Here is a 25,359-nt window from a genome sequence, read left to right as displayed (position 1 = left end):
GGTTGGTAGCGTTGGAAACTACACTCATAGGGATACAATTTTTCAGAAGAAATCGTTTTAAAATTCTACTCATAACTAGCTCGAAATCTGGCAACAAAACGCAGCTCATATCCTGGCTTCCAGTGAACCAGTGGAGCAGGACAGGTGACTTTAAAAGACTGCCACGGTTCACTCAGGTGGAACCAGGACGTGAATTTTACACCGTTGGAAAGCTGGAAGAGTCTAGTTTCTAATGGCACTAACGGCACTCAATTTCGATGTCGGAGGGCAGAGTTATGATCGAAACAAAATGGCTGCCTGAGCCATACGGGAAAAATTTCCAGATTTTGCTGGTTTTGGAATTCATCACCTTTGGTCAACCAAACCTCAATATCTTTCAATGAAACTTTACACACAACTCCAACAACACATAAACATCAAATACAAGCCATTAAAACCTCAGAATTTCGCATGAAAAAGGTCGGTCTTGGCAGGGGCAGAATCGGAACTTTTTGCTTCAAGAGCTCAATGAAGTTTCTAGCAATAATGCACCTTTAATCTACTTCCTTAAGCACTAATTCAACAATAAAACCATCATCAAACATCATCACAGCCATCAACTCAAAGTGGGAGTTCATAGAGCCCACATTTAACAATTTCCAACAATAATAAGCTACCCATAAGCATAATCAAGCTCTTAAGTGTGAGTTGGCCTTCATTGAACAAGAATTGAAGAGTGGATCATGGTTACCTTACTTGTGTGCTAAAAGGTCAGATTTTGGTGTCCCAAAAGCCCCAAGAAAATCCGTGAATGTGCAGCTCCTTCTTTGTCCAAGTGATTGTCCAAGTTGTCTTGAGCTTGTGTGGTGAATTTGGTGTGAATTGGAGCAAGAAAATGGTGGAGGAAAAATTGTGAAATTTGGAGTGTGAGAGAGAGTAGAGACCGGCGGTTATGGTGAGGGGAAAGGGAGGGAAAAATCTGAAATGGAGAGCTTCCTTGAGAAGCTTGAGTGTGGTACAACTTTTGTGCTCCCAAGTCAACCGTGAACAGTGTATCGCGCGCGCGTTTCGCGCCCGTTTCCTCTGAGGTTTGTTTTAACTGTGCATTAAACCTCTAATGCACATATATTCATGTAATTATCATTCACTCTTAATGACCTCAAAATAAGGTTCTAAAGTCCTTCAAATAAATCGCGCGCGTAAAACGCGTATTTCCCACTTATGCGCGATAAGGTGAAATTTTTGAGAAATTCTTATAACGATGGCATTTCTAACTAATACATGGATATTTAGGCATAAAAATACCTATTTTAAGACTAGGGTATAAATCTCCCATTATTCGGGCTCATGAACTCTCAAGTCAGTTACTATTCCTGAGCCTACGGGCACTATTCACACTTAACAACTTTCAAGACTTGAATTGCGAACTAATTGCCTTAAAATTACTCATGAGCTATAATGCTATAGAATTGGTTCCAATAGGGTTAGAAAATAATATTCGAAATAATTGAACAATTAACTAATTAAATAACCTCAGAATGGGAATTTAAAAGAAATAAATTGCGAGTCCTCACATTCCTCATCTAACATTTCTCCAACTTAATTATACCTTTTTATAGCCTCTACATATACTACATTTCAACTTAGGACTAATTCGCGCGTCGGTGCGCGAAAATTCAACTTAGGGCTTTGCCGAACGCGAACCGTCAATTAAATCTTAAAAATTCAAATAAATTGAAATGTAACATTTGAATGATTGAAAACAATATTATTTAAATATAAATACATATTATTGGATAATTTTAATATTTTCAATAATATTTTGATTTAATTTTCCAGAGGATAATGAAATTTTTGAGGTCCTCACAAACTTCACCTATTTATAAGTCACATTATTTGGCCAACACCCTAATAATAATAAGAAATAACGACTAATTCCTAATCTTATACAAAATAGGAAATAATTTCTAATTCTTAAATTCATACAAATAGAAATTCGTTGACTACTACATCAAATAATAAAAATAATTATGAAACTATTTACTTCCATTCAAAATAAAGAACCTATCTGAAAGAAATTAAACCAATTTTCCAACACATCTATTCTAGGGAATAGATGTAATTCTATGCAATACTATGCAATTCTATGTTACTCGATCTGTAAGGAAAATTATAGCACCATAAAGGTTACCAAAATAAAGAAATATACAATAGACTAAGAGAGCCATTTGCCAAGAAATCTTTAAGAAGACGAATTATTTTCCCCTAATACTTGTTTAACGTATATTTATTTCCCAAATATTATTACTTAGGGACCGTTTTTAACACGTCCCTTTTTGACACTATTCTAGATGAATCCCTTTTTTTTTTTTTGGAGCAATATTCTAGATGAACTCTTAATTCTTGAGCGTGCAGAAAATGATCTCTTAAGACAGAAATCCAAGTAATTTATAAATTGAAACTTATGGTGAATTCTAGAACTCCTTAACGTATTGCTACATTATTAATATACAGAAACTCAACATACCCAGATCTCACAAATCCCATAATTTTTCGGTCGCAGTTAAATCATCATAATGTGTGGCCCATACTCTGTAGCATGCTTTGATAAATTTAGATGTAATTTGTTTCATTATCTACATTACTAGGAGTGAGAATTTTATTTATTTATTTTAGGTAGTAGGAGACAAATTAAGACGACACCAATAATTGTCTCCATATTGTTTTTCTTGATTTCTGGATAAACATGTTATTTGTCCACATTCAGGATAAAAAACCATCAATTGTGCACCCTTTTTTGTCAGTTAATGACCTTATTTGCTTTGAATAATATAAATTTCGGTCGAAGAATCAAATATGGCCTAACCATAACAAACAATCAAAACAGCTTGAATATACAAATTTATCTTTTGCAATTCTGTTCAAACCAACCCAAGAAAATTTGTGACTGAGAAACCATCTTTCCAAACAAACAAACAACCACTAACAATTCATATGACCCTTGGCCAACTATATTGCCAGTGTAAAAGGGGCTGCCCATGATGCCCAATAGCCATGAACAGGTCACCTTGGAATCTTCTATTGTATAATAATACATGCAGCCAAAATAGTAGAGTTATGGGGTTCTTGAGTGGGTATAGGTCCCACCCCTTGGGATTGGCTCAACTGTTGGTGGGGGCGCCTCTTCAGGTTCTGACACTGGGTGGTCGCGGTTCGACATCTGTTAACATCTTATGTCTCTTAGGAGGTGAGGTAACAAGTGCAGTGAAATTAGTCGGATCCGGAATATTACTCCGTCGAATCCCGGATATCCAACGTATCCGGCCAAAAAAAAAAAGAGTGGGTATAGGTCCCGATTTTAGACTTTTAAAGAAGACGAATAGTGAATTAGTAGCCAGGCAAGGATTAAGGATAAAGGGTGTATGTTAATTCCCTTTTGGTATTGAATGTGCAATTGATTTCCACTACATATGGATTATTGTTTCCACCATTTATGTGGAGAAAGTAATGTTGTAACGTTATCTGTTTACTTTGATCCTATCATTTCTATGTTCTTATCAAAATATTATTTATGTTTGGTTTCCTCTGTTATTCTTGAAAAATGTAATAAACCAAAAATAATAATTTTTTTTGGTAATTTAGTTTTTTTTCTTTTTTGGCTTAATGCCGTTTATCTGCTTTGGAACGCTTTGACTTTCAACAAACATGATTATTACTATTCTGGTGGCTGTGGCAAGTACTGTCACCCACAAAAGATAGATATTTTGAGACAGTGGGGAGTGCTTTGCTTTTCCAGTAGTGCACATGTCAAGTTGACCATGAGTTCCATAATGTAATGGGCCATTTCATTATAGTCATGCAATCATAATTTGTCATCTAAACATCAAATCTGTGGCTAATCAAGTATTTTGCATGATCCATTACATTAGAGATCATGATCACTGAAACACAAGCAGCTCCACCTTTAATGCTCTGTAAACTCCCCCACCCCCAAAAACGCACACACACAGAGAGACAGATATGATTATCCAGAAATATCTTTCAAAGAAAAAAGAGAAAGATATTGCTAATGACGTTCTGTTGAAATCATCTCTTACCTCATGATATTTACTTAATAATCAATAACATCATGTTTAACACATTTAGCAAAAATTATTCAGGCTGGTAAATGTGTTTGGATTGTGGTTTTTTTGTAAAAAAATATTTACGTTTTTCATGAACACATTTTATAATCATCTTTTTATTTTACATACATCATATCGTTAGAATATATTTTTTTTATAAAATAACAATCCAATCTCCTTTTGGGCGGGGGGGGAGAAAGGGGTGGTGGATAGGTTTTTTGGGGGGGGGGGGGGGGGGAATTTTGTATAGGTTTTTTTTAAAGTAAAGTTATCCTACAAATTTACCATCTACAGATGCACAACATCTACCTGTTTTATAACAACTAGAACATTCATATAAATTGACCAAAATTTCCCTTATTGCAGTTGGATTCATTAAGGTATTAGTACTCCTAAACCCCTAGGCTCGGCCATGCTGACATACCTTTTTCAGCTACTTGATTTCCACAAGATTGACAATTCTTATGCACCATGCCAGTTCTCTTATATGTATACGGAAAATTCACATTCCAAAATTTTTGAGTTTAAAATTCCATCATTAATGCACAAATTATCATGTACCATACAAATTGGAAAATTCGTTTGAAATGACCAAAATGTCCCTAAGGGTGGGTGGGGGTAATCTGCAAATCCTTGAGACCCTGTCCTATTCGAGAAGAAAATTTTCAAAACCAGTCCAAGGCTCCAAATCGTGAAGATTTGGCTTGTTGCCATAATGGCAGAGCGTCATATATAACTTCCTTATGCTTGTTCTGTTTCATTAATTTTCTTATAGATACACAAAAATCAGACTCGAAAGTAGCATAGTTCAGAAAGCAAGAATACTCCAAACATGGAAATCAAGAAAACCCAAATCCTTCTTCTCTCAGCTCTCTTGCTTTCATCTTTGGTTCTCAAGACCCTTGGAAAAAGACATGGTGAAGCTGAATATCAACTTTTCAAGGCTAAATTGAAGCCTAATTCCAACATTGACAAATCCCACTTCACACCATTTGAGAATCCACCTGAGCCTATACAAGATGGGCTGAAAGAGAAGGATATCATTCAGAAATTGCCCGGACAACCTCCGGTTAGTTTCAAACAGTATGGTGGATACATCACCATCAATGCCACTGCTGGCCGTGCCTTCTACTATTACTTCACTGAAGCAGAGGATCCCAATAAAGCTCAAGATTTGCCCCTTCTCCTTTGGCTCAATGGAGGTATTTGTACATGCTTACTTTAAACTAAGTTCAATTCGGTAAGGAATTTTCCCAATTTGTCACTTTCGGAACAGGTCCTGGTTGTTCTTCTCTTGGCTATGGAGCAATGCAAGAACTAGGACCATTCAGGGTTGCTAGCGATGGCAAAACCCTGTTCAAGAATCAATATGCCTGGAATTATGGTGTGCAATCTTCTCTTGAAATTTTTACTAGAAATGTCTTCTTTCGCCTTTTAAATGAAAGATATTGGCGTTTAGGTACTGAATAATTTTCCAATTAATTTGTTCTCCCAACAGTTGCCAATGTTCTGTTCCTAGAATCTCCGGCAGGGGTTGGATTTTCATACTCCAACACAACTTCAGATTTTGTGGAGGGTGGCGATACAAAAACTGCTGCGGACAATTACGTTTTCATATTAAATTGGCTTGAGAGGTTTCCCGAATACAAAAATAGAGACTTTTATATTGCTGGAGAGAGCTATGCTGGTCATTATGTACCTCAATTAGCACATAATATTGTTTACCATAACAAGAAGGCCAACCAGACAATCATTAACCTCAAAGGAATTCTGGTACGTCTCTCTACTTCCATGATTGGTTTAAACTTGATTTTTGTTCAACAAAGAAAACGAATTTTGGTTCGGCTGTGGGCCTAACTTATCCTCCTCAACATGGAGACAAAAAGAATCCTTGGAACATGAAACATACATCGTGGGTTTGTATGGATTAGGTATTTTTAGAGATATTTTTCAAAAAAATTTTCATCGTAAATGCATTTTGAAATATTTTTAAAAGTTAAAATTTTGTTGAAATATTTTTAAAATTTTGTTAGAATCTTTAACCATCACCCGTCACACCTCAACACCTACCGCCACCCCTCCCTTCCTCCATCTTTGGCCTCCACCCCCGCTCCTTCTCCCTTCCCTCATTCTTCGTTTTCCTTCCCCTACATCCTCCTCCTCTCTCTTCCTTTTCCTCTTCTCCCGTTCTCCCGTCCTCCCCCCTTTCCCCACAACCCCCCCTCCCTCCCCCTCTACCGCAACCACCGGGTTTTTTCGGTGTTCAAAACCATTTGAAAATAGCAATAAGGAATCTCATAAATTGGCTGAGTTGACCCACCACTCCAACTTGGGTTTTGCAAGTTTGGTCGTGCCTAGGAAAAAATGCTCGTGGCTAGGCAGTTTCTTATACTATTTTAAACAAATCATTGAAATTTGCTCTTTTTTTTCTATATATTTCATATTGTAGATATTGAGATTGAAAGAGCTCCAAAATGTAAAATTACTTTGTTAACGTTGTCTATGGAACTGTATTAAAGTTACTCTCTTCTGCCAAAATGCAGATTGGAAACGCAGTCATCAACGACGAGACAGATACCAAAGGCCTGATTGATTACTTTGCAAGCCATGCTTTGATTTCCCCTGAATCTTCAAGAAAACTTCACGAAGATTGTAAATTTCCATCGGATGCCGAAACATCTGATGGGTGCAACGATATCGTAACAAAACTTAGAACCATTGCAGGAAACATTGATATCTACAGTATCTATTATCCTCTGTGCTTGGATGGCAACTTGACCAGCATCCCTAAGATGTTTTCTGTAAGTTTTCCCCTGCTTTTGGCCTTAGCAGATTCCATGGATACTTTTGACACTTTTTTCAAACTAATGACACTTTTTTTGGGAATGATTCGACGATATTATACATCAGTTGCACCAAAAAGATTTTGTTGGTTTTATTGCCAAAACTCCAATTATGATGTCATTGTAATTTTTTAATAAAATTCCAAGATTGTCCTTCTCAAGTCAAACTAAACATCATCATAGATCGACTTGAGCGGCGTTGTCTTGTCATTTTGTGTGGTAAAAGCCTTTTATCATTTGCCTAAAGATACTTCTAAACAAGACAACATTCAATGCTCAAAAGATTAGAGGCTTTAAAAGCCTCAGATTCGATTTGTGTATGGAAGGCTCTTAGCCAGTGGTATGTGATTAAACAGTACCACTCCTATCCGATTGTTAATATCACATTTTCACTTTTTTGAATGCCTTGAGATAAGAGATATTTTTAAAAGTCAACACAATATTTCATTAGTTTTTCTACTTTGTTATTTGAAAAAGTAGCTTTTCGTACCAACCAATGCATTACTCATGCTTTCAAATTTTGAATTTGAGGATGACTTTGTAAAATTACTCAAATCCACCCCATCTAAATGCAATAATTGCAAATTCCTTTAAAAAGTTGGCTTTCCAAGAAATGACTCAAATTATGGGACAGGTGTAACAAATTCCATTTCCCCGAACACTAAAAAGAAAAAAGGTGAAAATTATTTAGGGCCTTTTGAAAGTTATTGCTGAGCAATAGACACAGTGAAAACTAAATAGAATTTCATTTCATAAAATATTTCGACATGTTAATTTTTTTAATGTGATGTACAGATAATGGAGATTGATCCATGCAGTGAATATTATGTTCAGTCATACTTTAATCTTCCTGAAGTACAAGAGGCAATGCATGCCAATGTCACCAAATTACATTACGATTGGGAACCATGCAGGTTTTGGCTCCCCTCCCCTCTATTTTTGGTTCTTTTTTTTTTTTTAAAAAGATTATTGTATCTTTATACAAAAATTTGAATTGTCCCTTTTTCCGACTAATTAAATGAATAAAAAAATGCAGTGACGTTCTTAAAGTTTGGGAAGATAGTTCATCAACAGTTCTTCCTTTTATTGAAGAGTTGATGGAGAATGCAATTCGAGTGTGGATATTCAGGTAATTTGCTCATATACACATGGATATGGATGAATATTACTATTATACACATACACATGTATGTATATATGTATGTATCTAAAAGGCTTTACACGAATTAGGAAACTCATATGATACAAAGAAATTTATGACAGTGGAGAGGGGGCAGACTTGAAACCATACCCTACGTTTTTACTCAACAATTTTTTTGGGGTCCAATTTTTGTACCTGCCAATGACCAAATCATGTATCAAGAGTCATTACTTGTAGCTATTTGCTAAAAACTTCTATAGTCCTCAAGATAACATGTAAACAATATAACTCCTCGCGAAGAGTGTGACTATTTGCATTGCTCCTGATCGGTTGCAGAGCCACACACACCTGAGCCCCTCTAGTTTAATGAAATTATATTTTGGGCATAAAATTTGTCACTTTTGATTTTTACATCATATTTCTATTTCCATCACTTAAAATTTTGTAGACCTTGCGCAGTTGTGCTCACTATTTTTGTAAAATTTTTATTCCTACAATATTACCTCAATTTTTTTTTCAATTTCATCCTCTATTTGCATTTTTTGCCTTAAACAATTGAAGTTTTGTAATGATTATCCTTGGCATAATATACCCAGATATTTGAAATTAGACATTTATATCACTTTACGAAGTAGAAGTAGTTAAATCCTGGCTTCCCCAATACCCCTAATGGTCTTTTTCAGCTTGTATTTGGACATTTAAAGGACTTACCTTCTTTTTTTTTTTTTCATTTTTCTCTATTAAATGGTACATTTACATAACCTTCATGTTACGTTGTTACAAAAGTGGTGATGTAGACGGAAGGGTGCCAGTGACTGGAACACAATATTCCTTGGAAGTGATGAATATTACAACTTTAAATGCTTGGCGTCCCTGGTATCGCGATGGAGAGGTTAGTACTTTATGATTCGACCAATATTTAGACTTCAGTTCTTGCCCAAAAAAAAAAAAATCGATGAGTATTGTATTTTATATTTTGCTTCCGATTCACCTAATAAGGATCTCAATGGGTAGCAATGACATTGGCGTATTACCATGTATAGTAATAAAATTCTTAATATTAAGAATTTTATTACTTTAATTGTAATAATAATCTTGACTTATTGTCACATATACTAATTTTTTTTTCTTTTCATTTTGGTCACTAGGTTGGTGGATATGTTCAAGAATACAAGAATAATTTAACATTTGCAACAGTTAGAGGTGCTGGTCATCAAGTACCAAGTTATAGACCTGATCGAGGTCTTTCACTAGTTTCAAACTTTGTAACAGGGACTCCACTCCCTGTAAAATGATTATACAAATAGATAATAGATTATCACAAAGCTCTCTCATTCGGGATTTAACTCAATTTGTTTCTTTTACATTGACCCAAAATTGTAGTCATGGCAAAAGTACACAACTTGCTCGTCGTGTTTTGGTTCGTTTAGTTTTTCATCTTTTTTTTTTTTTTACTTTATTATCAATTTAGTCTACAAAAAGCAGTGGGAATTATACATTGCAAAGTTGTTAAGATTTTCTTTTCTTTGTTCATTCTAAAACTAAAATTTGATTTCCATATCGCACATTCTGCCGTTCCCTTCTTTAATTGAAAGGACAGGAAAAGGGAAAATACTTTTTAAGTTATTTGCATTCAGCTTGTCCTAAACTAAGTTCAAGCCCTTGCTAGACTGAGCATGAATGCCAAAATTGAAACAGGAATTGATTGGAGGAACCACTTCAATACATATAATTGACAAATTTAACTTATTTTAGCATAGCATTTTTCTAAAGGGTATGAAGATAGAAAAACCAATTTTTTAATTTAAAAAGAATTTTCAGTTACAAATGATACATGGTAGTTTTTAATTGGAAATAAATATTCCATGTAAACTAATTTATAAATACGAAGTAATTTTTTTAAAATAAGAAGTAATGTTAAATTGTAATAAAAATTTCATTGTCTAGATATGTGTGTTGGAAGCTCCTTCAGGGGCAAACCTACTTTAAATCATGACCTTTCTATATATTTTTTTCCTTGAAAAGTACGTTAAGCCATGACTTGAGTGGACAAGTTTGGATTTCCCTTTTAGGCTTAATTTACAGTCGATATGGCCTTAAAATTATGGATCCATTTGAAATCTAGTATTGGTGTAGTATTCATCATTGTCCAATGTGGAAGTGACACCTCAACAACTGATATTTGCAATGATTGATGAAAGTAAGTGTTCATATAAAAAATGGGAAACCTTTATGGTAGGAAGGGCATTGACCGTCCTACCGTAGGCAGAGGAGTAGAGCATGACACATGCATTTGGAAATAAAGGTGCTAACGAACCGGTTATATTATAGTCCTAATGCGCGTGGAGAAGGTCACCCATATAGAAGCATTGTATGTGATTTGGTATATTTTAATACTCTACCATTTTCAAGACATTGATCAAACATGATCAGTTCAATTTCTTTCATTTTCTTCAAAAACTCTCATTTTTTCTTCTTGTATCTTTTTCGTTTTCAATACATCAGTTTGGACCATAAAAATAAAATAAAATTGAAAATATGTAAAAGATTCATAAATTAACTCAAAAACACTTTATAGACTACCCAAAACATTATCTTTGTAACTTGCAAAAACTTCAAATAAACATTCAAATACTAACTATTGGTATTTAAAAAATGCACTATATTTTATCGAATCAGAATAAATCCTTATACTTTTTTGTTTTATTTGTTTTTAATATACTCAAGTTTTGGTAATAAAAAGTAAGACAACAAAAGGGTAAATTTGGAATTACATTTTTTAATATACTCAAAATGAAAATTTTTAATATTATATTTTAAAATGAGCTGTAAATAAACAAATAGTTTAAAGTAAGGAAGGCAAGTGACTTTCACACCCCAAAAAAAAAAAGAGAGGCAAGTGAGATTTTTCAATATTTGTGAGTGCCAAGTAAAATTGTTAGAAACTTCCGGGGAGGTTTATGAATTTATCCCAAACAAAAATTTAGAATGAATAAGTTGCTTTTTATAACGGTTCTAAAGGTTGTTTGAGACTTTATAAATTAGGTGTCTTGAGTTTGCAAAAACAATTTCTTGCATATCTATAGCTAGTGGAAATGGAGTTTAAACTTGCTATAGGTTAGTTTCTTGTTTTCCATTGTATCCTAAAGGGTAATTTGCCATTCAACCTAATTTTATTCTGATTTTAACCAACTAATAAATTAGCTTATGGAAAAATAGGTAAATGGATAATTTATGGAGAAAAGCCATAAAGAGTTGGTGTTTTATTGGAAAACGGATTTATTTTTATTTTATCCGATAAATAAATTTGTTTATGAGAAAACGGGTACTCTGTTCTTATAATGGAGAAAAGCCATAAAGAGCTGGTGTTTTATTAGAAAACGAATTTTTTTTATTTTATCCGATAAATAAATTTTTTTATGGGAAAATGGGTACTCTGTTCTTATAATGGAGGAAAGCCATAAGAGCTGCTGTTTTATTGGAAACAGGTTTATTTTTATTTTATTTGATAAATAAATTTGTTTATGGGAACATAGGTACTCTGTTCTTATAATGGAGGAAAACCATAAAGAGCTGGTATTTGATGGAAAAATGATACTTTAGAATACCAATGGATAACAGTTAAAACACATTCACAAATTTGGTATTTTAAATAATGAGATTGTTTTTAGGAGTGTTTTTATGGTTGTATTTTGGGATATTTTTAGAATTTAAGAATTATTTGAGATATTTTATAAAAATTTCAACTACCCACCACCACCTACTGGGACCACAGGCTAGCGATTTTGTACATTTTACACACCGCGTAATTTTGTTTGCATACTAATGAGTTTCCAAACAAAATTACGCGGTGTGCAAAATGCATAAAATCGCTAGCCCGAACTCGAAAGTTTCAGGTTGACGGGTCAAGCGAGTTGACCTGAAACGACCTGAAATTTAATTCATCGAATGAGATTTCTCTGCCATCATCCATTTGCAGATACTCTCACGTGTAGAGGCTTTTTCTCTCTCTTGGGAAGAGAGCTTCTTTCTCCTTGGTGGGAACTTCAGCTTTTGAAAATTTCAAGCAACCAATGAACACAATTCAAAAGTTTGAAATGGAGCTAACTTCCAGGTACCAAAATTGTCTGCAAGTCGGGATCGCAAAGCCAAGCATTCATTAAGCTTTAGGATCAGATATCATTAAGAAAGCACATTGAAGGAAGTTAGAAAAGAGGAGCGGGCTGTTTGGTGGGTAAAAAAAAAAAAAAGGGATATATTTGAGAACAGGGAAGGGAAAAAGTACCTCAGCAAGCTCAATTTCCTAAGCAGCTGGTCGGAAAACTTCTACAACTCTGTTAAAGGGAGGACGTCTGGTGAAGGTAGCATAACTGTTCTTGCTCTTGTTTATTTGTTTTCCTTGTACCCTTGGCTCTGCTAGTCAGCTTAGTGTGTTTTTTCTAGAGAAAATGCTACCTTTACCTTTACCTCTATAGAGCTAGGTGATTAGTGTGTGTCTGGTGGCAAGTGTTAGAGGTGCCCTCAGTTTTTCTACTAGGGTCAGGATGGAGGAGGAGTTGGTGGAAGTGTTACAGAAATTCGCCCTCTCAGAGAAGGAAGTTGGGAGTACTCTCCTTGATTTGGGGGACTTAGATGAGGGAATTATAGAGTGTCAGGGTAGTATTATAGGTAAGATAAGGGGGGAGAAGATTGCTAACTTCACAGGAGTTAAAAATTTTGCTACCTTGGCTTGGAGCTACCCTAAAGGTCTTAGAGTAGCTGAGTTAGGACCTAATGTGTTTCAATTTACTATCCCGGATGCTAAGGAAAGGGAACGAATCCTTGAAGGAGGTCCCTGGATTATAGACAACCAAATTTTAGTGCTTAGGAATTGGGAGGTGGGGATAGAAGAGGATGAAGATGCTTTTAGTGTAGCTCCTATTTGGGTGCAAGTGTGGAACCTACCCATACACTGTCTGTCTAAGGCAGTAGGAAAGAAAGTGGGAACTATCTTTCACGAGGTTAAGGAGGTGTTAATTCCTCAATCAGGGGGCAAGGAAGGGAAACATATGAAACTTCTTGTTCTGATAGACATTAAACAGCCTTTGTTGAGAGGAACAACAATCCAGATGAATGGGGTGAATAAATGGCTGTCATTTAAATATGAAAGATGTCCTGACTTCTGCTATAGCTGTGGTGTCATTGGGCACAGTGAAAAGAATTGTAAGTTCCCTGTGGTTGTGAAGAAGGGGCAATATCAGAATCAATACGGTCCTTGGATGAGGGTGTTTGGTGGAAGAGGATCCCCTCAGAAGGATAGCAGTCAAAAGATTTGGATGCCACATAAACAGGTGTGGAAGGTAAGAAATGGGAAAATGATCAGATTAGAGGATCTGGAGAAACAGGAGAAAGGGGTAGGCCTGAATGAGAATATGGATTTGAGTAGGACAAAGGAAGTTAGGGGAAGAGAGATCCAGAATCATGAGGTGGAGAAGGGTGGCCTCCCTCCTGCAGATAGGGAGAAGGTTGGTAGGATAATACCAAACTGAGGTTCTGAGCAGGTCATGGAGAAGGTGATAGGAATGAAGGATGGTATAAAGATCAGTACAGGACCGGAAGAAGTAAGAATATTGGAGGTTAGGAATGATGAAGCTACTGATATGGTAAACACTGAGAAGGAAGAGTATGGAAGGATAGGAGAAGGTAAAGAAGGAGAACAAGAAATATCCAGTTTAGGTGGGGAGTTAGTGAATATGGAAACAGATGAAACCACCAATAAAGAAAACCAAGGAGGCTGTAAGATAGAGGGGAAGAGGTTCAGAAGAGTGCACTCTGGTCCAAGAGAGCTTAGAACTCCTCTAAGGGAGATTAATGGGACAAAAAGGAAGTTTCAACTGCGAGATGAAGAAATGGCAGACGTGGAGAACCAGGATCACATAGATAAAAAGTATAGGGGAGATCAGATTGGAGGGATAAGCAATGAGATGTTTGGAGGGGAAGGGATCAACCCGCACTGGTCCCCAAAGGACCAATGAGAGCTATGGTGTGGAATTGCCAAGGTGCAGGGAGCCCCTTGACAATTCCCCACCTGAAGGAGGTTAAAAGCCTCCTCTCCCTGAACATGATCTTCCTGAGTGAGACTAAGAACAAAGCTAAGTATATGGAGAAGGTGAAAAGGATCCTGAACTATGATAACTGTTATGTGATAGAAGCCATGAATAGGTCTGGAGGCATGAGTCTGATGTGGAACGAGGAAACTAAGGTTAAGGAAATTAAACATTCTGCCTTTACTATTGAGGTGCTGATAGAGGATGAAGAAGTGAAGAAGGATTGGTGGCTGATAGGGATCTATGCCAGTTGTGATAACCAGCAGAGAAAAGGACAGTGGGAAGTCATCAGTAGGAGGAAAGTTTTGTGGGGGGAACACTGGCTTATTATGGGGGACTTTAATGACTTATGCTCAAACGAGGAGAAGTGGGGAGGTAGAATTAGGGAGGAGTGGAGTTTTTATGACTTCAGAAACTTCATTCAGGAGAACCAGCTAGTTGATATTGGGTTTGAAGGTAACCCCTGGACATGGAGTAATCAGTGGCAAAATGGAGAAATTAGACAAAGGCTGGATAGGGGTCTAAGTAGTGGAGGATGGAGCAATCTGTTTGAGCACCCTAAGTGCACTCACTTAGAAAGTTTAGCTTCTGACCATAGCATGCTGATTCTAGACACTATCCCAGGGGTAAGGAGGAAAAAAAAGAAGTTCTTTTTTGACAAAAGATGGGTCCAGAGAGAAGGTATAGGAGAGGTGATTAAGAAGGCCTGGAAAGAGGATGTTGGAGGGTCCAGAATGTTTAGAGTTATGAATAAGATTAAGAGGTGTAGAGTTGCCCTGTTGAAGTGGAGAAATGGTTTTATTGATAACACTAGGAAGAGGATTTCTACTTTGAAGCAGCAACTTATTAAGGAGAAAAGTTCAGAGGCTGAAGGTAGGAAGGGGAGAGTAGCTGCTTTGAAAAATCAGTTAGTGGGAGCTTATAGGGAAGAGGAACTATACTGGAGTCAGAAAGCTAGGCTCAACTGGCTTCAAGAAGAAGATAAGAACACTAAATACTTCCATGCAGTGGTGAAGGGGAGAAGGAAAAGGAATAAGATAGGGAATTTGCAGAAAGAGGATGGGTCTTGGACTACGGATGACAAGGAGATTGCAGAAGAGATTGCTAGTTATTATAAGCAGCTTTTTAAGTCTACTAGGACTGATGACCTAGAGGAGATTCTGGATGGCATTCCATGCACTATTACTAGCCGGATTAATGATAATCTAACTAGACCTGTAGAGAAAAATGAGATAAAGGTAGCTGTTTTCTCCATGAATCCCAATAAGGCACCAGGGCCTGATGGGATGACACCTCTCTTCTTCCAAAAATTTTGGTCAATCATTAAGGAGGAGGTTGTGAAAGCAATCAGATCCTTCTTTCACTCAGGCCACATTCTCAGATCCCTGAACCACACCATTATATCTCTTATTCCTAAGGTAGAATTGCCCACTGATCTGAAGCATTACACGCCTATTAGCCTCTGTAATGTACTATACAAAGTAATCTCTAAGATCCTAGCCAATAGGTTGAAACCTGTCCTAGAACACTGTATCAGTAAAAACCAGTCAGCCTTCATCCCAGACAGACAGATCTTAGATAACATAATCATTTCCCATGAATGCCTTCATTTCCTTAAAAACAAGAGACAAGGCAAGGATAGCTACACTGCTATTAAAGTGGACATGTCTAAAGCCTATGATAGAGTTGAGTGGAGTTATCTGAAAGCTGTTATGGAAAGGATGGGGTTCAATCAAGTCTGGGTAGCATGGATAATGGAATGTATTAGCTCAGTCTCTTACTCCTTCAATGTCAATGGAGAGACTAAGGAGTATGTGATCCCTTCAAGAGGTATCAGGCAAGGTGACCCACTGTCACCTTACCTATTCCTATTATGCTCTGAAGGTCTCTCAAATTTGTTAAGGAAAGCAGCACGACAGGGCAAGCTAAGTGGATTAAGAATAAGCAAACAAGGACCAGCTATTACTCATTTATTTTTTGCTGATGACACTCTAATATTCTGTAAAGCTGCGGGGGAAGAAGCAAGGACATTGAAAGCAATTTTGAATCAGAATGAGAAAGGATCTGGTCAAGTTATTAACTTGGAAAAATCATCTATCTGTTTTAGCAAGAACACTAAGGCGGAAGACAAGAAGGAAACCTGTGAGCCTCTAGATGGGGTTAGGACAGTGAGCCAAGGTAAATATTTGGGCCTTCCTATGGTGATCACAAGGACAAAAGGTCAGATATTTGGCTACATTAAAGACAGCATAAAGGCCAGGCTCAACAGCTGGAAGAACAAGCTCCTAAGTGCAGCAGGGAAAGAGGTGATGCTAAAAGCAGTGACAATGGCCATGCCAATTTATGCAATGTCTTGTTTCAAGTTACCAGTTACACTTTGCAAGGAAATCACAGGACTGATGGCCAAATACTGGTGGGGTGAAGCAGAAGGGAGAAACAAAATACATTGGTGCTCATGGGATAAGATGATGAAGGCAAAAATGGATGGAGGTTTGGGGTTCAGGAATTTAATATGCTTTAACAAGGCGCTACTGGGAAAGCAGATTTGGAGGATGCTCAGATTTCCAAACCTGCTGGTTAGCAAAATTCTAAAAGCTAAGTACTTTCCTAAGGATTCCATTTTGAACTGTAAAATCCCCAAAAACTCTTCCTGGTTCTGGCAAAGTATAATGTCAGCTAGAGAGGTAGTTAAGGGGGGTGTACTGAAGAGAGTCGGATCAGGGAAGAGTATTAGAATTTGGAAAGACCAATGGATCCCAAACAATCTGAATGGAAGACCAACTACAATGAGGCCAGACAGGGGGGAGGAGTAGAAAATGGAGGAACTAATCTCACACTTCAGATGGAATAGGAATGAAGTCTACAGGAGGTTCAATAGGGAGGATGCGGATAATATTCTGAAAGTACCAATCAGTTTGTCAAGTTCAGGGGACAAGCACTTTTGGATACATAGCAGACATGGGGAATATTCAGTTAAATCATGCTACCAGACTTTACTCAAGGAAGAGAAGAGGAAAGAAAGTGATGCGAGAGGAGAGTCTGGTTCAAGCTATGATGATTCCAACACACAAATTTGGAAAACTCTTTGGGAGCTGAACATTAAGCATAAGATCAAGCTATTCATATGGAGATGCATTACGAATACATTGACAGCTAGGGAATCAATATTCAGGCGAACAAAGCAAGGATCGCCATTTTGCTTAAGATGTGGGGATGGCATAGAAACAGTAGAACATATTCTCTTCCACTGTCAACAGGCTCAGAAGGTTTGGAAGCTTGCACCAGTACAATGGGATGGTTTACAGAACCAAACATGATGCTTCAAGCAATGGTGGACAAAATTAGTCCAAGCCAGAAGTAGGAACGGAGGAAGGCAGCATATTGCATTGACATCTAATATACTTTGGCAACTATGGAAGGACAGAAATGAAATGGAATTTGAAGGGAAAGAGAGAGATGGATGGAAAACTGTACATAAAGCTAGTACAAAATGGATGGAGTATGAGGAAGCCGGGAAAGGGAAAAAAGAGAGGAGTACATCAGAAACAGAGGAAGCAAGAGAAAGATCAAGGGAGGAAGGAAGGGAGGAGGAAGACTTGATGGAACTTCAAATTGCTACCAAGAAATCAGCTGAGGGCAAGAAACTGGGAATTGGTGTTGTAGCCAGGCAGACTGGAGGGAGAATCAGAGCCGAATGGAAATTAGTTGAAAGAAGTTCGGAAAGGGATATTCAAGATGAAGCCGAAGCAGTAAGACTGGCAATGTTGAAAGCAAGACAATTGAGCTGGCAGAGAATCAAAATCATCAATGCTAACAAACAGCTTATCCCTTTGCTTAAATCTGGGAAAGGAGACAATCCAAATACTGCTACATTGGTTGAAGACATACAAGCTTTAGCTAATCTGTTTCAAATGTGCTCTTTTGAAGAAAGGACTAGTAGTAATATGACTCTATGTAATCACATTAGTCATTATGCTTTAAGCATATTTAGGGATGATGAGAGATTTTTTGGCTCTCCTTAAGTGTCTTGGTACACTTAGTACAGTTGCTTGGGCCTTTGCTCAGATATTGTAAAGTTAATTTTTTATGAAATGACATCTATCGTTCCCGTAAAAAAAAAAGAATGAGATTTCTCTGCCCAAGAAAAATCGTAATAAATGTTTTTCTGAGGTTGGAAAGGCTGGTAATTGATTTTCGGTGAACATTTTACCGAAGAGACTTTCTGGTGTGTGTGTATGTGTTAGAGAAGGAGAGAAAAAGTGGAAGCGGTTATATAATGTAGTTAAAATGTAAGTGACAAAACACAAGGTTTCATCTTTTTGCCTCTGTTTTTAGAAAAAAAGGGAAAATGCTCAAGAAAAGAAAAGAAGTAAAGAACTCTGCGGAGGGACCTTGTTGACAGTAGAACAAATGAACTTGCAACCCAAAACAATGTGATTGAGCAAGATAGTGAAATCCCCACGAGATTCTGCGTGCTTGGACAGTTGGACTGCTCGTTCAATACAAACCTAGTTATGGTCATCAAATCAGTCCTGTGTGCATCAGTGTCATCATCAGCCAGATCTAGATCTAAATCTGGTTTTGCATTTAGAGTTTTGGAGGAGAAAAGCTGCGTTTAGATTTTTGGAGGAGAAAAGCTGAAAAGGGAAAGAAAGATTTAGGACCGGCGTGATTTCTGCTTCTGTGTAGTGATAAGTGATAATTGGTATATTTAGTTATTTACTATTAAGTTTTTAGATACTTTTTTAATATTTATTTATTTATTTTTATTTTAAAATCGGGTTAGCGGGTCAACCCGTTTTTAACCCGATTTTGACCTGTTTTTTTAGGGTTTGCCGGGTCTGACCCAATTTTGACCCGATTTCTCAAAATCTAAACTCAAATCCATTAATTTCATGTTAGGTTCGTGTCGGGTTTTCAGGTTGTGTCGAAAATTACCACCCCTACTTATGTCAGATCAATTGAAGTTTTTTTTGCAACTCACGAGAGAGATCTTTTTTGGTCTCAGATTATTTGAAGTTGCTTTTATTTCTCAAATTGTAATAATAATCTTGACTTATTATCACATATATATTTATATATATATAAATTTTTTTTGCTTTTGATTTTTGTCGTTAGATTGGTGGATACGTTTAAGAACATAAGAATAATTTAACTTTTGTAATAGTTAGAGGTGCTAGTCACCAAGTGCGAAGTTATTGACCCGATTAGGGTCTTTCACTTGTTTTAAACTTTGTTGCAAGAATTCCACTCCCCAAATATATATTTATATATGTGATAGTTATTATTCTGATTACCCATATGTTCTCTCCTATGTGGCATATATTCCTAATTGAAGAAAATTAATGGATTATTTGGATACTTGAATTTTACCCATCTTTGTATCTAACTCTTCCATAATTAGTTTTTCTTATAGTTTTCTCTCTTCTAATAATTTTGTAAATCAAGATCATTTGTTTTATTTAACACTATTTCATTTTATTTGCATCTCAATTCATGCTAAATTTCCTAATATCACTATTTAAAAATTAGAAAACTATAATGATTCAAAATCAAAACAATGAGGGACCAAAAAGTGCAAAGTCAAAGTTGTTGACTAGTAGTAATTTGATGTTGATCATTAGTCATTGTTCTATTTCCATTAGTTGTCCTAAATCTACCTAAAATCACAACCTTTTGGGGATTAGATTTGTTTTGCCCGAAACATTGGGGACCAATTTGGTACATAGGCTAAATATTAAAGACCAAAACTAAATTATTCCTTTCTCTTTTTATAAAATAAATTTGAATTATTTGTTCTTATAGTTTATCTCTTTTCTAATAATATCATTTTTTTCTTTGTATAATTTTTTTCTCCATATAGATTAGTTGCGTGGAAAAAAGCTTTAACTATTAAACTGATAAATTTATCAATACTGCTAGAAGCTAAATATTTATTGATCTAGAAAATAAATTGCTAAATCTTCTGTGCTTAATTAAGTACGAATACAAAGCCAGGTTTATGGTCGTTATAAAAATTTTAGTTGTCTAAATAAATATCTTTTAAAAAATATCTATGGATTTTTTGACATGTGTTACAATATTTGATAACAACTATTATATTATAGTAAAAGTAGGTAAAGATGTTTTCAAAAATTAATATGATAATTAAACATTTAAAATTCATCAATTTTCTAAAATTAATTTCAATGAACATGTATGAATGTTGAGAAGGGAGGCATGGATTAGTGGTAGGGGGCAAGGAGTGTGAGTGAGAGGTCTTAAATTGGCTTTAGTTCTTTACCTGGCTTCAATCGAGATTGCCCCATGAACATTTAAAGGATATTTATAGGGGCTTAGGGTTTAATTTTTATTAATAAAAAAAGAACATGTAAGATCGTTATTAATTTTTTATTTAAATTATTCACATTTGCATAATTCACAATAAATAAAAAATAAACTATGAGCACGAGCAAAATAGTTGATAGATGATCATCAATGAACCATATCATTGGGATTGATTAAAGTCAACTTTTTTCTTTTCTATTGACACGAAATTGTAGTCATCTCATTCATCGAGTTTTGATACATTTGATGTTTTCCTTTTTTACTTTATTAGCAATTCAATCAACAAAAAGCAGTGACAATTATACATAGCATAGCTGTTAAGATTTTCTTTTCTTTTGTCATTTTCAATAATTTTTTTTGTTTGATTTCATATTGCACATCCCACCATCCCCCTTCTTTAATAATAAGAACAGAAAAAGTTAAAAATCAATAAATTATTTACATTGAGCTTACCCTAAACTAGCTTGTGAAGCCTTTGCCATGCTGAGCATGAATGCCACATTGAGGCATTTGCATTGAAATTATTTACACTGAGGTATTATGATGTGCAGAAAATGGAGTTCGATCCATGCAGTGAATATTATGTCTATTCATACTTGAATCTTCCTAAAGTTCAAGAGGCAATCCATGCTAGTGTAACCAAATTACATCATGATTGGGAACCATACAGGTCTTTGGCTCCCCTCCCCTCTATTTTTTTGTATTTTTTTGACTAATGTATCTTTTCACAAAAACTTGGGTATTCCTATTTTTCCTAATAACTAAATTGAAAAAAAAAATTGCAGCGATGTTATTGAACACTGGGAAGATAGAGCATCAACGGTCCTTCCTTTCATCAAAGAGTTAATGGAGAATGGAATTTGTGAATGGATATATAGGTAATTTGATAATTTGCCAATTATATAAAGGACAGTTCGTAAATTAGGAAACTGATAGGACGTAGAAAGATGTTAACAATGAAGACGGTGTGGCAGACTTAAAACCTTACAAAGTTTGAATCACGTTTTTGTTTAAATTACTTTGTGGGTACAAATGACCAAACCATGTAGTGTATCAAAAATCAAAACCATACATTCAACATCTATTTTTTTTTTTAAATTGTACCTTTTCAAATAAACCAAATTGGACACATTACTTGCACCTTTTCAAATAAATTTCTATAGTCCACAAGATAACATTTAATAATAATATAGAGTTAATTTTATATACATTAACAATATGTACACCGTCATGATTAAATACATGATACATATAGAAATTTTGGATTTCAATTTCAAATTTAAATTAATTGTCCTGCATCCCTCGATAATAATATAGGAGAGCTCTACAGTCCCTTTAAATACTGTATTGATGAGACCAAATTCACCATTGGATATAGAATCAAATTTATCAATTTTTAAATTATTTCAAGAGTTTAAATCACTAAATGATTTGGTAAAATAAAATCATGGCTACTATACCCAAAAGGAACTGTAGTATTTTCTAGTAGTATATACATTGTGCAATTTTGTTTAGATGTACTAAGAGTTTAAAATTAAGACAAGACACCAATAGTTTTGTCCCCATACCATACTTTTTCCTTTCCAATCAAACGAACAAAGAAACAAACCATCAGCAAGAATATCTAACAATTCATGTGACCCTTGGCCTACAATCTTTTGCCTAAAAGAGGCTGCCCATATTGGACCATAGCCATGAACAGGTCATCTTCGAATCTTCTATTGGTAAACGGTCAAAAAAAAAATCTTCTATTGGTATAATGCTACATGCAGCCAAAATCGTAGAATTATGTGGTCATTAAGTTGGTACTGGTCCCGATGCTAGAAATGACGGGTTGGTTGATGGAAAAAGATTAAGGACAAAGAAGGTAACTTCAATCTCTTTTGGGTATTCAATGTGCGATTGATTTGCCTGTTACATTCGTCCACTATATTTTGATTATTCTTTACACCATTTGTGTGGTGAAAGTGATGTTGAAACGTAATCTGTTTACTTTGATCCTATGCTTACTTAGTGGAGTTTATTGTAATTTAATATTCTTATCAATATTCAAAAAATATATAATTTATGATTGGTTTTCTCTGAAACTGTTGAAAAATGTAATAAACCAAGATAAAAAAAAGTTGATTTTTTTGTAATTTATTATTATTATTTTTGGCTAAAGCTGCGAATCTGCTTTGGAAAGCTTTGATTTTGAACAAGCATAATTATTATTATTACTTTGATGCCTATGGCTAATATGGTCGCACAAGAAAGACGGAAATTTTGGACAGTGACGAGTAACAGTGACGAGTGCTTTACCTTTTGCCGTTATGCACATGTCAAGTTGACCTCCGCTTGCATAATGTAATGGGCCCAGTCATAATTTGTCATCTAAATAAGGGGTAATATCAGAAACCTCCCTTGAGGTTTCTCCTAATATCACTTGGCTTCTTGCAGTTTTAAAAATATCACTTACCTCCCTTAATAATTGCAAAAGATGATACTCCCTCCGTCCCACTTTGATAGTCTTGTTTTCCTTTTTCGTCTATCCCAAATTGTAGTCCACTTTCCAATTGAAGAATGTAGTTGTCTTTTAATTTTTCTAAAATACCCTTATTCAATGTAAGTTGTTGTTACTATAAACCTACTCCATCTAATGAGAGTTGATTCCTTTTTTACCATCAATTCAAGTTCCCATAAAGTTGTACTCTAATTAATGTGAGGGTATTTTAGTAAAATAGTTACCTGAATTGATTGTTTCAACAAAGTTAACTACTTTTTATTAAACTGTGTGAAAAAAGAACCAGGACTATCAAAGTAGGACGGAGGGAGTATTAATTCTCACTTGATACATAATTCACATATCAAATAAATGGAGATAAAAATTAAAAAAAAAGGAAACAAAAGTCACTTTAATCTTTTTTCCTTTTCTCCAACATTCTCTCTTACTCATTTTTTGAATGACTATGCAATTTTTTATTTGTAAATTATAATAAATTGAAATTTATTTATTTTTTACTTATTGTGATTGTAATAGAGTGGGGTATGATTAATTTGATTATTTTAAGTTGATTTTTATAATGATCAATATAATTTAAAGATTTGGGCACAGATTGAGAAGAAATTGAAATAAATAAAGTTAATGAAATATTGATTTTGAGCATATAGAGTTAAATTGGTGCAAGTCTATTTCTTTGTAAATACCTTTTTTATTTTTAAAATTTATATTTTTATGGACTATAGCATCATGATGTGATAGAACTACTAGAGATTGTTTGTTAGGTGATGATTTTCTTGAAGTAAACAAAGTGATTGATGAGTATTTTTATTTAACAAGTAAAAGGGTAGTTTAGGATTTTAAAAAATTTTGTTATATAAATAACTTAAATAAGGAAGGTAAATAATATTTTTAAAATTTTAGGAGTACCAGGTAATATTAAGAGAAACCTCAAGGGAGGTTTTGAGGTTTCTGATGTTATCCCTCTAAATAAAGGAATCTGTCGCCAAAAGAGTATTTCGCATAATTCTTTACGGAAGATCTTGATCAGTCAAACATGGACTAGTGGCACAAAAGGTTATCAACGTAAGATTCAACGATAAGATTTCACTAATGATACAAAAATTCAAAATATAAGGACGAGAAAATGCTTATTTTAACTCAATTAACATGTATGGATCAACTTGAACAGTATTTGGATATATCTTATCATATCTATTATAAATATGTATAAACAATTCTGCTCCATATAGACACATACAGCAACACATGAACAGTTGTAGAATCTAACACATTTGTTACAAAGATGTACAAGTAATTAACAATAAATTACAATCTATTGAAAAACTATTACATCGTTTGGTGCTACCATTCTTGCCCCTCCCCTGAAACGCAAGCAACTGCCTCTTTGTTGCTTCATAAATAAATAAATATAGGGACAAAACTAAGGAGAATAAAAATTCAATTTTCTTTTCTTTTAAAATTATATATTTTCAAAAGCACTTTTTATAAATTTAAAATCTTTTCCCTGCAAAATACCTAAAATATTTAAGGTTTTATATTTAAGTTTAGGTATATTAAATTTCGCCACCTTAAGATACATATGCATGTGTGCGGGTGTGTAAGTATATATGCATAGTTATTTATAAAATCCTAAAACTCGATTATAGACGAAATATATAGAATTCAGAACATGTATTCTTAAAGCATAGAAAGAAAGAAATTTTTGTGAAAATTTTGTTTATAACGCATAAGATACATATTTATATGTTGTAATATTCATGAAATACAATAAGAAAAAAGTTATGTGTTTTATATTTTTATTTGAAGAAACTGGTTCTCAAAGTATTTGAAAATTTTGAATTTTTTATTATTTAATTGTTCGCGAGAGCAAGGAGAGTCTTTTTCTCATCATATGGAAGGTGACGAGTGAAATCCAAGTGGAAAAGCATGATGTAGTGAAACAAATATTTTCTCTTGATATATGATAAGTAAGTCATCCAATATCATTTTCACAAATAAAACGAAAAATTTTCAAAGGCATTTTATTATGATAAGTCATTCATGAAAAAATGATAAATTAATCAAAGGAGATTATCTCATATTTTGCAACTACTTAAGACATTTAAGAGTAACTTCACACCTACATGATAAATATAATTAGCAAAGGAAGAGAAGTCAAAATGTAGTAAATACTTCTCCTCTTTAAGCAGCCATCATGTTTATTATTTAGTATACAAAAGCTCTCAAAGTTGCCGACTTGAGGAAAAAAAATAAGCAAAAAACTCAAGACTACTCAAGAGCATTCTTGTTGGACATTATTTCGAATAAAACTTTAAATATTCACTATTATAAATCTCTTTTTTTTTTTTGTCAGCAA

General features: G+C 34.8%; 2 protein-coding genes across 2 annotated transcripts; both read left to right on the top strand.

The window, feature by feature from the left end:
* The first annotated feature begins 4,869 nt into the window (after nucleotides 1-4,869).
* LOC113763695 (serine carboxypeptidase-like 40) lies at nucleotides 4,870-9,516 on the top strand. The gene is made up of 8 exons (XM_027307591.1): nucleotides 4,870-5,305; nucleotides 5,380-5,487; nucleotides 5,602-5,876; nucleotides 6,647-6,904; nucleotides 7,742-7,860; nucleotides 7,983-8,075; nucleotides 8,874-8,979; nucleotides 9,236-9,516. The coding sequence occupies exons 1-8, from the start codon at nucleotides 4,936-4,938 to the stop codon at nucleotides 9,380-9,382; spliced, it is 1,476 nt and encodes a 491-aa protein (XP_027163392.1). The 5' UTR covers nucleotides 4,870-4,935; the 3' UTR covers nucleotides 9,383-9,516.
* A 3,115-nt stretch (nucleotides 9,517-12,631) lies between these two features.
* LOC113759597 lies at nucleotides 12,632-13,615 on the top strand. The gene has a single exon (XM_027302175.1). The coding sequence runs from the start codon at nucleotides 12,632-12,634 to the stop codon at nucleotides 13,613-13,615; it is 984 nt and encodes a 327-aa protein (XP_027157976.1).
* The last annotated feature ends 11,744 nt before the right edge of the window (nucleotides 13,616-25,359 follow it).

Source organism: Coffea eugenioides, chromosome 2, assembly GCF_003713205.1.
Source record: "Coffea eugenioides isolate CCC68of chromosome 2, Ceug_1.0, whole genome shotgun sequence".
Lineage (NCBI taxonomy): Eukaryota > Viridiplantae > Streptophyta > Magnoliopsida > Gentianales > Rubiaceae > Coffea > Coffea eugenioides.
Note: the sequence above shows the minus strand (reverse complement) of the source record. Positions and strands in the feature narration are given on the sequence as shown.